Source organism: Sinohyriopsis cumingii, chromosome 17 (assembly GCF_028554795.1).
Source record: "Sinohyriopsis cumingii isolate HCF-2022 chromosome 17, ASM2855479v2, whole genome shotgun sequence".
Taxonomy (NCBI): Eukaryota; Metazoa; Mollusca; class Bivalvia; order Unionida; family Unionidae; genus Sinohyriopsis; species Sinohyriopsis cumingii.
The window spans coordinates 26,661,041-26,676,055 of NC_142977.1; the positions used below are offsets into that span (position 1 = coordinate 26,661,041).

Here is a 15,015-nt window from a genome sequence, read left to right on the forward strand (position 1 = left end):
CTACCTTGTTGAATGTTCACCCTGAAAAATGGTCATCTTACACAAACCTGTTATCAGAGACCACCTGTCTTAAGGGATTATTTTTGTTGGCAGAAAGTGGTGATCTCTCAAGACAGGTTTTACTATACCAATGTCAGCTTAGAATCACTGCTGCTGTGTCGATAATGAAGATAAACAACGGTTCTTCCTTTATTCATAACAAGTCTTTTTATCACACACATTTGTTGAAACATGCCAGAAAGAGTCTGTTCATATGTACCATACAGGGTCTATTCATGTGTAATGTTTTCATATACAAACTGCCTCCTTAAAAAATGAAAATCGCTCCCTTAAAAATGCCAGATAGGAGACTTTATCTTCTGTTTGAAAATCCTGGTCCAATCATTTCAGTACAATGTGAGATAACAATATTTATGTTATCAAATTATTTTAAAGTTACAAAGCTAGGATCCTGCACATGTAAAACACTGCAGGAGCAACCTGTTCTGGCATCCATCTTGGAAATGTCTGTTTGGACAACATGGCAGAATGATACCAAGAAAAATAGTTAATATGTTTAACTGCCACCCGAAATATGACATTTGAAACCAATTGCTATTAAACTGACACCTGCTGGAACAAAAATAATCAAATGAAATGCCACCAGGAAGCAATGTGTAAGGTTTAAGTATGCTTACATGTGAGACAAATGTCATTAAAACAATGCAAACTGGAAACAAGGAACAACAAAATTACAACAATTTCCAATCAAGGATGATAGAAATTTCTGCAACTGAAACAAAGAGATGCTGAATGTAAATAAGGTAAGTAAATTCAATTTTAATTTCCTTGATGCTGTCTCTCTTTTACATACCAGACTCTTCAGTAGTTATAGTCACCAAGTCGCTGAATGGACTTTCATCGCCCTCTGTATAGGCACGAATTTTAAATGAGTACTGTGTACTTGGAATGAGATCCTTGATTTCACACTCAGATTCTTTACCCGTGTACAAACACTTTATGCCTGAAAAATAGGACATACAATAAAAAGTATGACTGACATACAATGAAAAGTATGGCATACAATGAAAAACAGTATATACAATGAAAAGTATGGCACTACAATGAAAAGTATCACATACCATTCTAAAAAAAAAATGCTGCCTGCCAATATATGAAATTTTGTAGGTATGCTTATAGTGTTGTATAGTTTCTCTTGTAAACCAGACTAAAGTACATGTAGATTATTCCCTAGTCTGGTTTCCAGCTTCGTATCCTCTATGCATTGTTCTCCACTGATCATATAGGGGAGAGCAACCCAAGGAGCATACAAAGCAGGCAACCAGACTAATTAATCCCACACTTGGCCTGCTTCCTGGCCTTATCATAGATCATATGTATGAGTAAGGACCCAGCATCCCTATGAAAGACCATATCACAAGAACACAGACACACCACTGATCTATATGCAATTAATTGTTACAGTGACTGCCTCATTAGTAATGATTGTTCTGATCGAAAACAAACATAAAAGGAATTTAAAAAAAAACAAAATAAAGGATTGTGGCTACCGGTGATAGATGCTACAGTCTGTAAACCAAGCTACTGTACATGTCACAAATTGCCATTGTGGTGCTGAATTTGATGTAGTGGTCATGTGTTCATTTGTCTTCAGAGTTAATCTGTATTGCCCAGGGGTGAATAAGGTCATTATCTATTAAACCAGCAAGACAGAATCATTTGCAGGATTGATAGTGTTCAAGACTTGTGATGTTTGTTGTTTTTTCCCCGATATTAAGTGATTACATCCACAAAGCTGTCACCTATTCAAGTTGGAGCAACCAGATTACACACTTTGTTTATAGAGTTAATCCCTGTATGTCTTCTTTGAATGATGCTGTTCACTTTTGCCTCTGAGTAAATGGTTTCATTTCTAGATAAGATAATTGTTTCTTTTTATTTCGTTAATTGCTAAATATGCAATGTAAATGCATAGATTTTTCAAATTTTCCCAAAAGCACAGTCAGTTACATTCAATATTACAACTGGGCATTAATAATGTTAACACCTAGAACCTTAATAACAATGGACAAACCTCCAACTAAAAAGAGACATTTTTTAAGGCTGGAGAAAATAATTATTGTAATGAAAAGAAGTGGACCACTCACAAAAAACAGTATAAACATTGGTAAAACAAATTTTGGATCTTAAAAAGAAAAAGGAGTACATCACAAACAATTTCATATCCTAAAATATGTGATCTTTACATGTAAATGTGATTTTTTGTTTAATGATTAAATCTTTATTGCTATATAATTTTGTTGTTGTTGTTGGGTTTAACGCTATTTTTCAGCACAAGATAAGCTATGCATGGCGGCCAGTATTAATGGTGGAGGAAGAACCCGGGAAAACCCCAGAAAGAACCACTGACCCACGAGAAGCTACTGGAAGCTTTCTCACATACCCACATTAGCCGAATCCGAGACTCGAACCCATGCAGACAGAGGTGAGATGGCAGTGATCCGTAACGGAGAGCGTTTTAGACCACTCGGCCACTCAGGGCCCCTTATAATTTTATATTTAGATGAATGCATACCTAGCAAGACCTATTAATAAAGAATAGAATATATGTACAGTGATTGTGGTTATTTTACTTTAAATTCTTCTGAAACTAAACCTTGGAAACCGGTCGTTTTGCACAAACCTGCTATGATAGATCACCTGTCTTGAGAGACCACTTTATGTTGGCAGAGAAGCAGTCTCTCATAACAAGTTCTACTGTACCTCCAAATATCCTGTTGTTTGGTATTCAATGTACTATGGACATCTACTGAATTCAACAAGTTGCCATTTTAACCCACTGTCCTAGTTTGGTATTAAATGCACCATGGCCATTCACTGAATTCTGCAGTACAAGTTGCCATTTTACTGCCAATATCTTAATGTTTGGTATTAAATGTACTACAGCCCTCCACTGGATTCCACTGTACAAGTTGCCATTTTACTGCCAATATCTTAATGTTTGGTATTAAATGTACTACAGCCCTCGAATGAATTCCACTGTACAAGTTGCCGTTTTACTGCCAATATCTTAATGTTTGGTATTAAATGTACTACAGCCCTCAAATGAATTCCACTGTACAAGTTGCCATTTTACTGCCAATATCTTAATGTTTGGTATTAAATGTACTACAGCCCTCCACTGGATTCCACTGTACAAGTTGCCATTTTACTGCCAATATCTTAATGTTTGGTATTAAATGTACTACAGCCCTCCACTGAATTCCACTGTACAAGTTGCCATTTTACTGCCAATATCTTAATGTTTGGTATTAAATGTACTACAACCCTCCACTGAAGTCCACTGTACTAGTTGCCATTTTACCTAATATCTGAAATGTTTAGTATGAAACTGGCTATAGCCATTCAACAGAAAAAACAGTACAAGCTGCCATTTTACTGAAATATCCTAATGTTTGGTATGAAATGGACTATAGCCATAATCTGGATTCCGCAGTACAGGTTGCCATTGAACCACAACATCCTAATGTTTGGTATGAAATGGACTAAAGCCATCTACTGGATTCCGCAGGTCTTAGGTTATCATTTTACCCCAATATCTAGTGTTTGGTATTAAAGCTGCAGTGATAATTTTCATCTTCCAACAATTTCTAGTCAATGAAAAGAAGCAAAATACTGTCGAGAAAAATGAAAAAACTATGTCTATGTCTTACCGTCAAATAACTGATATCGGACTTGAAATCCACTTTTTGTAGTAATCGGTTCCCACCTAAGTCTGACTGTGTCATGACAAAGCACTGGAAATAAAAATTAATAATAATAAATTAAATATAAAGTTCCACAATTCAGATCACATTTTTCAAAGCTCATATTCTTTCAGATTATATTGCTGCCAGAAGGCTGTTTTGTCCCTACAGTCAATCGAAACCTTAGTACATCATCTCCATATATTAGAACAAAAGCATCTTGACTGGATCCTATTTTACTCCTTTTATGACAGACTGAAATTCAACTAAAGCTAGGAACAAAGTGTTTAACACATTAACCCCTGGAGCTTTTTGTCATTTTCGCCTGAAAATCGAGTAGGAAACACATTTTGAAAGCTATTACTGAATAGACTTGAAAACACCGAATTCCCTGTCATCAATAACATACTGCCTAGTTGTGTTAGAAACATCATTTTTCATTGGCTATATGACTCGCACATGACAAGAAGGGTAAAAGTTGGATTTTTTTTTGTTTTTTTGTTGCTAAATGGAGTCATTATTTTTGTATGGAGACCACTCTTTATTCCAAATGCCCATCTTATCCTACTTTTTGCAAAGGCTCATCTGTCTGTTTGCAGTTCATACTGGTTTGCCTTAGATCTGAGACCAAAAAGTCTAAAATCTGGACACAAAATTGGATTCCGACCACAGGCAAATTTGGGTAAAACAAAGTCGGGTCCAAAAAATGAAGTTTTTCTATCTGTATTTTGTAGTGCAACTAGATATTCCAGATTATTTGGTATCATTGTAGAGCTACATCTGTCTACCTTTCTATAATACCACCCACTTTAGTGTATCATGCATGACCATGACGCTACAGAGCTTGGCAGTTGGCTACAACCTCCTGCCCCATAAAGTCGTCGCTAGGGGTTAATGTGTTAAGGAAAATGTGATAGTTCATTGCAGACCACTAGTTAATTTGGCAAAACTACAATAGAAAATAAAATTATCTCATTTTTATATCACTACAGGTGCATTATTATTTTCTACTGACCTTCTAAAATGCTGTGTAGTCCCTAATTCTGGAGGGCTGGGAAACACAGTATCCCCTGCCCTTGGGATCCTATATGTAACTATCAATTTATATACAAGTATAACTATTAACTACTACTTAGCTAAAATGTAACTATTATTTATAATTAACTGTAAATTCACATACAACTATTATTTCTAATTAGTTTATCAATTTACTTACAACAATTATTTCTAATTAACTGTCAGTTTACATATAACTTATATCTCTAATTAGCTATCAATTTTACATATAATTATTAATTTCTAAATATATCATCAACTGTATCACTTGTCACTGAAGATTTCTGAAAAGTGCAGTTAAAATGGAGCTTTAAAAATGACCATGGTTATCCATCTACTTAGCATCTCTTTGGTCCCTGGGTCAGATCCCCAGTTCTGGAATGTGATTATAAAAGGCAAATGGTTGTCTATCCAAGAACAGTAGTTTAAGGAGGGTCTGTCAGTCTGCCCCCACTCAAGCACACCTATGTGCAAATATTTGAACATCAGGAAGTATTTACAAGATGAATTATGGCATACCCAAGTTTAACAACCTTATTTTTATTTACTGGACAGACTATCCTTATACTTTTGAATCATTCTTTTTCATTGGTGCATTTCCTTATATTTTTTATTCATTCTTTTTCATTGTGCATTTTGTTATACTTTTTATTCATTCTTTTTCATTGGTGCATTTCCTTATACTTTTTATTCATTCTTTTTCATTGGTGCATTTCCTTATACTTTTTATTCATTCTTTTCATTGGTGCATTTCCTTATACTTTTGATTTGTTCTTTCTCATTGGTGCATTTCCTTGTACTTTTGATTCGTTATTTCTCATTGGTGCATTTCCTTGTACTTTTGATTCGTTATTTCTCATTGGCGGAATTCCTTATACTTTTGGATCATTGTTTCTCAGTCATGAAATTCCTTGTACTTTTGAACCTCTCTTTTGAATTTGTAGAATTCCTTCTTTTTATCATTCTTTCTAAGTGGTGGAATTTAATGTATTTAGTATTGGTAGATTTAGTGAACTATTAAAAAACAAGTCTTGCTATTGAATTCTTTAATCTCTGCCTTTCTCACTTGGTTAATCAACCACCCACCCACCAAAAAAGACATTCTAATATTTTATGTTATTGCTCATCAATCATAAGCCACCATTTAGATGCTTCACTGGATTTTTTTAAAATCCCAAATCCGACTCATAACCTTTGTAACTCTGGTCAATAAATGTGTTTTAAGAATTTTTGAATTTATTGATTTTTTTATACTGATTCATACTTGCTCTGATTAAATGAGTGAATTCACTTTGACTGGGCTTACATTGCCCAGGGTGAATAATATTCAGTACTCAATCAATGCCACACTCATGTATTTTATTGTACATATCTGAATGTATTTGCAGATTAATTCATATTTGCCCAGACCACATTACCATTCGTATTTAGACTTTGAATACAAAGAGTGCATTGACAATATCTACATGCCTGGAGTTAATACAAGGAAATATTTCATGCATGGAGTGGAAATATTTGTACTGTCATGATGCTTAGTCCACAAGTGACAATACAAAATGTTAAACTTCACAACTGAAATATTTCCTTATATCTACACAAAAATATGTACATTTTCTTTTCATTCTATATTTAAGGCAAAACATTCCACTTTGCATATATTTATTTTCCCATTCTATGCCAATGATATTATTAGTTGCATTACTACACTGATTTGCATACATTTTAATTTTCCCATTTTATGACAATGAGATCAATAACTGCAGTACTATATTTATTTGCATATATTTATTTTCCCATTCTATGCCAATGACATTAATAGCTGCATTGATACAATGATTGAAAGAAGTTGCAAATATTTTATAATAATTTAGGACAGTGATTTTTAATAAATTTAGTTCCTATTTTTGATGCTTATGATTGCATATTTTGTCATAATGACTGTTTTCATATGAAAATGGAAAGATTTTTATTTCCACAAATACATTTCTTGTGTAATTGATACAGAAAACATTGTGGAGGCTGGAGTACTGCAAAAACATGACAGAATGGTCCTATCTGATGGATTTCAATCTGTAACATCATAAAACAAACAGCTTTTAATGACTATGAGTTTACATTTAAGGATTTTTTAATTTTTTAAATTTTGCTTATACCTGCATTCACTGTGAATTTTGTGTTGTTGTGGCCAGTTTGAAGGCTAGTCCAATAATAGTCACTACAAATTTTAACTACCATTTCATTTCAACTTGCAATCAACACTCATCAATGCCTAATTTTCCATTGTTTTCAGGCAAAATTATGATTCTAATGAAGAGTTAAAATCACTACTTAAAACAACTTCAATTACAATATTTATTTGAGAGATTTTCTTCAAACTGTGTACCATCTGTCATCAAGTATAACAGGTACATGCTGCATAGATGACACAGAATACTGAATAGCAACAGGTCATGTGAGTTCACATCAAGTGTAACAGGTACATGCTGTATAGATGACACAGAATACTGAATAGCACAGGTCATGTGAGTTCACATCAAGTATAACAGGTACATGCTGAATAGACAACACAGAATACTGAATAGCAACAGGTCATGTAAGTTCACATCAAGTGTAACACGTACATGCTGAATAGACGACACAGAATACTGAATAGCAACAGGTCATGTGAGTTCACATCAAGTGTAACATGTACATCTGAATAGACGACACAGAATACTGAATAGCAATGACGACACAGAATACTGAATAGCACAGGTCATGTGAGTTCACATCAAGTATAACAGGTACATGCTGAATAGACAACACAGAATACTGAATAGCAACAGGTCATGTGAGTTCAAATATTGACAATTTGCATGATTTATGATGAAAATTTTAGAAAAGTTAATAACTGAAGCCAATTTTTCTGGTCAGAGTTCATTTTTTGGCATTCTTGATGGCAACTCCTCTCCTGCTATGTAAATGTATACTAGAGGGTCTACAATCTTTATCTGTTCATCCTGATGGAGACAGAGAGAGAGAAAGAGAGAGAGGTAAGGAGAAGGAGAAAATGAAAAAGTCTAGATATGGAAATACTGGTCTGAATAATACGTGTAAGGGCGGATATATATTCTTAAATGGGTAAAGGAAAACACTGCAAAAGTGCATTCATGTCAACCCCTGGCAAGGAAAAAGTGTAATCGGAGCAGGAAAAGAATAATCCACACATAACATGATCAAATTCAATAAGCATATGTACAAAATGATTTATTTATCCCTCTGGACATTTAACATCAACTACTGCTTCAAGTTTTTGTATATAACAAAGAGCTTTAAAAAGCAACAGACTCTCATATTGCATTTCAAAACAATTTGTACCAGCTGAGACTATGAAAGTTTAGCACACCAGTAGAGCACTAATTGCTTGGTTACAGAGCCTGGATCTGAATTCAGTTATATTTTTGTTAACAATACTGAACAATCTCACAGTCAGCATTAGAATGGTAAAGAACCAATATTCCTTTCATAACATGACAAAGAAGAGGAAATTTATATCTTCCATTTATTGGGTCTTTTAGCTGGGAAATAAGATGAAAAAAATCAACTCTGTCTGCTTGAAGTACATTGTCAGGTAGAGTGCCAACTTGATACTTCAGGAGTTCTCCTAATTTATCAGCAGCCTTTCCTGTAGCATGGTGCATCATATGACAGAGACAACCTGATATGTACAATGATGGAGACATTTTTAAAATATAGAATGCAACTCCTTTATGAATTCCAGTCATCGCTGAAGCAAGATCAGTTGAAAATCCCATATAGTTCTGCCAACTTATGTTTATTCAAAGCACTATCAAGCAAATAAAAAATGTTTTCTCCAGTGGAATCTACTGTTAATTCTGGTAATGAAAGAAAAACACTCTGACTTTGCCCTTTTTGTTGTTAAAGTCTCTTACACAGACTGGGTACAACATTTTGTCATCATAATCACTACTCCTGTCTGTTGCAATACTACATGGCCCAATTTTCATGGCTTCTGCAGTTTTAAGTGAAGTATCTTCTGCTATCACCTAATAATATTAGATGATTTTGTTCTTGCACATGCATATTTTCTGCAATTTTGGAATCAGAAAACATCAATTTGAACAAAAGACCAATGTAGTCTTTTACCGCTAGGGGTAGTCAGTGTTCTATTAAGAACTCAGTACATAGCGCCTCTGCATTTATAAAATTCATGTCCACAATTTAGTTAAAAAAAAGTTACCTTAGTAATGGAGTTAGCAAAACAAGCTAATTCAAGTTTTCTTTGTTTCACCACCATGACCAATATTAAAATCCTTTCCAGGTAGCCTGCAAGGGGCATGAAGCTGCCCTAGAATGGAATGCTGAATTGTGTAATTCACGTATTCATCTCTGAATCGGTTTTAAGTCTTTTCCTAATCCATCTGTGAAATTATTTGAAAAACATTTTTGCCCTAACACTGCATCTACTTGAATAAATCTGACTTGACTTTTAGCGCCAAATACCAACAGACTGGTTCTATACCATACATGAATTAGAACAAAGATCCTGTGAGCCAAGATTAAAAGTTAGAAATCCAGTCTGTTTTCTCCTAACTAGGCCATACAGCTGCTATAAATAGAAACCGAGGTCAAACATTTGAACGTAGAAACCAGCATGTTTCTTGGAAATAGGGCAGCTGCTTTAAATATAACATAATACTGTTAGGAAAGTGCATGCAAGTCAAGTGTACTATTATGTTGTAGTTACACAGAAGCCATCTTTTCTAGAATAAGGTCTGTATTATTAATGGGATGTTTATAAAAATAAGAAAACAAATTATTATTTTTTTTTAAAGGGGGATATACCGAAAATGCATAATCTGAATACATTTACATGTAAGGCGTAATTTAGTGAAAAAAACATAATGATTACACCAACAGCACAATGGTTGGCATGTATGAAAGTGATACCACAACTGTGGTGATAAAAAAGCTGAGTCCAGCTGCAAACAACATAGACCCTGACCTGTCATCACATAATATGCCTGCATATCAGTGTTAACACTAAATTACTCCTAACAGACTGCACAGAACCAGATCTGTCCATTCAATAGCAGATATAGGTCTATGCAGTTTGCATTCAGGTCTGACTTATAAGTGAGTATATATGGTAAGTAACTAAATATTTACAAGTTATAAGAACTTGTCATAAAATTAACATGAAATAAATACTTTAAATTTCAAAGATTGCATGAATAAATTCAAATATAAACCTTCAACAACTGGTGCTGACGGTTTTGGCAATCGCTTTAGAATTTCTAGTGTGACCATCGCCTCCTCCTTCAGGTCATTATTCACATCTGTCTTGGAAACTACATTCTGAAAGAATAGAAAATAGTGCAAATATCATGGCTAAATTGTACACTTCATTCAAATGAAATACATATCAAGGTCTGATTATCTACAACTGAAATCATACAATTTGGAATCTAAGAGGTATAAAAAAATCAAGGTATCCAAAAGCAACCTTCAACCGAAGGTCTACTGTTTTCATCCTAGTACTAAACACCCTAAGTTCAGAATGAAGTCTTAAAAATGGCCAAACTGCAAGCAGTCCAACACTTTATGAGATGAAACAGTGACTGTGACTTTCTGCTGTTTGCTTTGAAAAAAACTACGTTTTAACCAATACAACATGTACAGTGCAAAGCAGACAACTGGAATGTGCAGTTTAAAGCAGACTGCTGTATTGCACCTTGTAAAGCAGGAAAGTGGAATGTACAGTGTAAAATAAATATGGAATATTGAAGCCCAGAGAATATTTTAATTAAAGTTACTTGTGAGATAAGATTCAACTTTTCTCCATCACATTTTGGTTCCATCGTCTGAGATAAGCTATTTACCTGATACACTTATTTACCTGATACACTTATTTATTTACCTGATACATTTATTTACCTGATACACTTATTTACCTGATATACTTATTTACCTGATACACTTATTTACCTGATACACTTATTTACCTGATACACTTATTTACCTGATATACTTATTTACCTGATTCACTTATTTACCTGATTCACTTATTTACCTGATATACTTATTTACCTGATACACTTATTTACCTGATATACTTATTTACCTGATACACTTATTTACCTGATATACTTATTTACCTGATACACTTATTTACCTGATTCACTTATTTACCTGATATACTTATTTACCTGATTCACTTATTTACCTGATAAACTTATTTACCTGATACACTTATTTACCTGATATACTTATTTATCTGATACACTTATTTACCTGATACACTTATTTACCTGATATACTTATTTACCTGATACACTTATTTACCTGATACACTTATTTACCTGATATACTTATTTACCTGATACACTTATTTACCTGATATACTTATTTACCTGATACATTTATTTACATGATAAACTTATTTATCTGATATACTTATTTACCTGATACACTTATTTACCTGATACACTTATTTACCTGATATACTTATTTACCTGATACACTTATTTACCTGATTCACTTATTTACCTGATATACTTATTTACCTGATACACTTATTTACCTGATACACTTATTTACCTGATATACTTATTTACCTGATTCACTTATTTACCTGATACACTTATTTACCTGATACACTTATTTACCTGATACACTTATTTACCTGATACACTTATTTACCTGATACACTTATTTACCTGATACACTTATTTACCTGATTCACTTATTTACCTGATACACTTATTTACCTGATATACTTATTTACCTGATTCACTTATTTACCTGATACACTTATTTACCTGATTCACTTATTTACCTGATACACTTATTTACCTGATATACTTATTTACCTGATACACTTATTTACCTGATATACTTATTTACCTGATACACTTATTTACCTGATATACTTATTTACCTGATACACTTATTTACCTGATACACTTATTTACCTGATATACTTATTTACCTGATACACTTATTTACCTGATATACTTATTTACCTGATACACTTATTTACCTGATTCACTTATTTACCTGATATACTTATTTACCTGATACACTTATTTACCTGATATACTTATTTACCTGATATACTTATTTACCTGATACACTTATTTACCTGATATACTTATTTACCTGATACACTTATTTACCTGATTCACTTATTTACCTGATATACTTATTTACCTGATTCACTTATTTACCTGATACACTTATTTACCTGATACACTTATTTACCTCACACACAGAACAACCATAAGTGCTCTTATTATATTTACAAGTAAGATTCATCACAATATTCTAAGTATTACACACAATTTTTGTTCACTTTGATATCAGTCAAAAAATTAACTGAAAATATTTTGTGTGCTGCACTGCTATCTGTACATGAAACATTAAGACAAGAAGTTCAATACCAAGACTATCACATGCAGAAAGAACCTACGCATCTAGCCTCGGAGTTCAATACCAAGACTATCACTGGCAGAATGTACCTCTGCATCTGACCTTGGAGTTCAATACCAAGACTATCACTGGCAAAAAGTACCTCTGCATCTGACCTTGGAGTTCAATACCAAGACTATCACTGGCAAAAAGTACCTCTGCATCTGACCTTGGAGTTCAATATAGGAAGACTATAACTGGCAAAAAGTACCTGTACACCTGACCCCGTATTCTCAAAATCTTTGGGGCAAGAACACCCAGCTCAAGTTCTAAGCACCAAAACTTAGACAGTGTATAACTTTAACCAAAATAAAGCCAGAATTATTGTAGAATCTTTACATATTTCTTATGTCACTTTATCAGACTGCCACATTTTGATGACATGGATGTAGCCTAAGTAAAACATCTGCTTTTTAGGGTTTTTAAATTCAGCTTGATTTTCTTCCTGAAACATTTCGAGACTACAGGGGTTGGATGTTCAAAAGGATATATAACTTCCATTTTACTTGAATTATTTTATAAATTAATGACACATGATACAACATTAAATAAAAACTAATATCTTTTAAATATTAAAAAACCTGTAAGCTATTTTGCCCAATGTTAAAATCAAAATATTTCTCACATTTACAACATGATATATCAGATATCATCCCATGCTATGAAAATATTCACTGTAACAATTTCTGAACACAATATAATTCTGGCAATGTAAGAATAATAATCATGTTGATATATACAGCAAATCATAACATATACTGTATTTTACACATCTCCATACAATGGATATTGTTTTCAACTCAAAATAAATTCCTAATAGAAAGCAACCATATATGTACTACTGTATGGTCAAAATTACTATAAACTGTATACTATACCTTAAGACATGGCACCACATAAGAATGGTCACGCAGTCGCAAACATCCTTTTGGTTGACTAGCTAATGTTCTCAGAGTCCTGGAATAATACATGCAAACCAGTCAAATATGTGTTCATTCACCCTCTTAGGGAAACAATAGCATGTTTTATAATTTCACTATCAAATCAATGCTGGTATTCAACCAATCAAAAACTGTTAAATGATTCATTCGAGTGGGTGACTGAATTCATTTTTATTCATTCTGACTATGGATTTTAATAGTAAACAAAATCCCTTTACCCTACCATAAATGTTTTAAAACTAAAACTTGTTACACTGATACATACTGGAAAATATACCTTAAATGTAGTGATATATATTAGTAATAAATCATGTGATACAGTCTAGTCTTGCAGAGCCACAGCAAACAAAAATGCCTTCTGAATTCACATTGCTAATAGAAGTTTATCTACTATATTGTATGTAATTTTTTTACACAATTCTGGTTAATTCAGGTGAAGAAATAATTACACTTAAAACTGTTACTTATGATTTTCAGCTTACTAAATATTTCATGAGAAATTATTTACCTGCATAAATACTAAATTAAAGAGACAAATAGCCAATGTTGATAGTCTGAATGCATAGATTTGTTTCATCTATATGATGCAGGACTAAATGCAAAGGTTAACACAAGTTACTTAAGAGTAAAATATGCGTCACAGTGACTTAATTTTAATTGAAGAGTGCAGTACTTAAGTGACAAATCAACATACCAAGTTACATAATCTGTAAAGTGAGTTAAACCACAAAGGCTAATGATGGTCAATGAAATATGAAATATAGGTAATGATTATCTAGTTTTGACCTAAGGGTATAGTACTCTATATAATGCATCTATATACTAAATTATATGATTCTGCAGGCAAAGGTTAACACAAGTCACTGTAAAATGAGTTAAGCACATATGTTAAAGCTGATCAGTGGAGTGTGCAATATAGGTCACAGTGATCCAGTTTTAAATGATAGGTGCATTATTCTTCATGAGATGCTTTTATCCCCAGAAAATGAGCAAACTCAAATCATAACCTGAATAATCTGGGTTTAATGCAACAGTAAGCAACATGCCACCATGAAATATAGGTTAAAGTGACCTAATTTTCACTTATGTCTGAAGCTAATCAAGATGCAGTTTACATACCAAGTTATATGACTCAATACACAATAGTGCCTGAGAAAATGAGCAAAAGGCAAAACGAAAATAAACTGCACATGAAAAACAGGTCAGACGGGACCTTATTTTAACTGAATGGTGTATTAATTCAGATAACACCTCTATTTACCAACTTATATTACTAAAAGTTAAAGTTTCATTTTGTTTGGTGTTTTATGGCACAGAAACACGAGCAGATTATCGTTTGCTCAGGCAATTACCTAAATACAAACCCTTACTTAGAGAAGCTGAGCCAAACACAATGATAAACTCAAATTACTGATTCAGAACCATAAAATATAGATCACAGTGATATAATTTCTCCTGACTGCATCAGTGGTCCTCATGACACAAGTCATGTGACTAAATAGGAAGTAGTGATGAAGAAAATAATAATAATAATAATAATAATAATAATAATATTATTAATAATAAAAATAATAACACTAATAATAATAATCATGCTTTATTTATAGAGGGTGACTCATTAGTCAAGGACTATATACAATTGAACTATATGCTAAAGGTAAACCAGAATCTCTGGACCATAAAATATAGGTCATGGTGACCTAAGTTTCATTAAAAGATATACATCTTCACAAGACACATCTAATACAAAATTATATGACTCCAAGATCAATAGTGTAACAGGAAGTGACCGAAGAAACCTA

General features: G+C 33.1%; 1 protein-coding gene across 1 annotated transcript in view; it reads right to left on the reverse strand.

The window, feature by feature from the left end:
* Nucleotides 1-15,015, reverse strand: part of LOC149778292 (uncharacterized) — a 170,702-nt gene that overhangs the window by 113,282 nt on the left and 42,405 nt on the right. Inside the window, exons 7-10 of the mRNA XM_089938317.1 lie at nt 13,151-13,229; nt 10,055-10,160; nt 3,714-3,797; nt 854-1,003 (exon numbers count right to left, since the gene is read on the reverse strand). Coding sequence (XP_089794443.1) covers nt 854-1,003; nt 3,714-3,797; nt 10,055-10,160; nt 13,151-13,229 — 419 coding nt within the window. The remainder of the gene's footprint in view (nt 1-853; nt 1,004-3,713; nt 3,798-10,054; nt 10,161-13,150; nt 13,230-15,015) is intronic.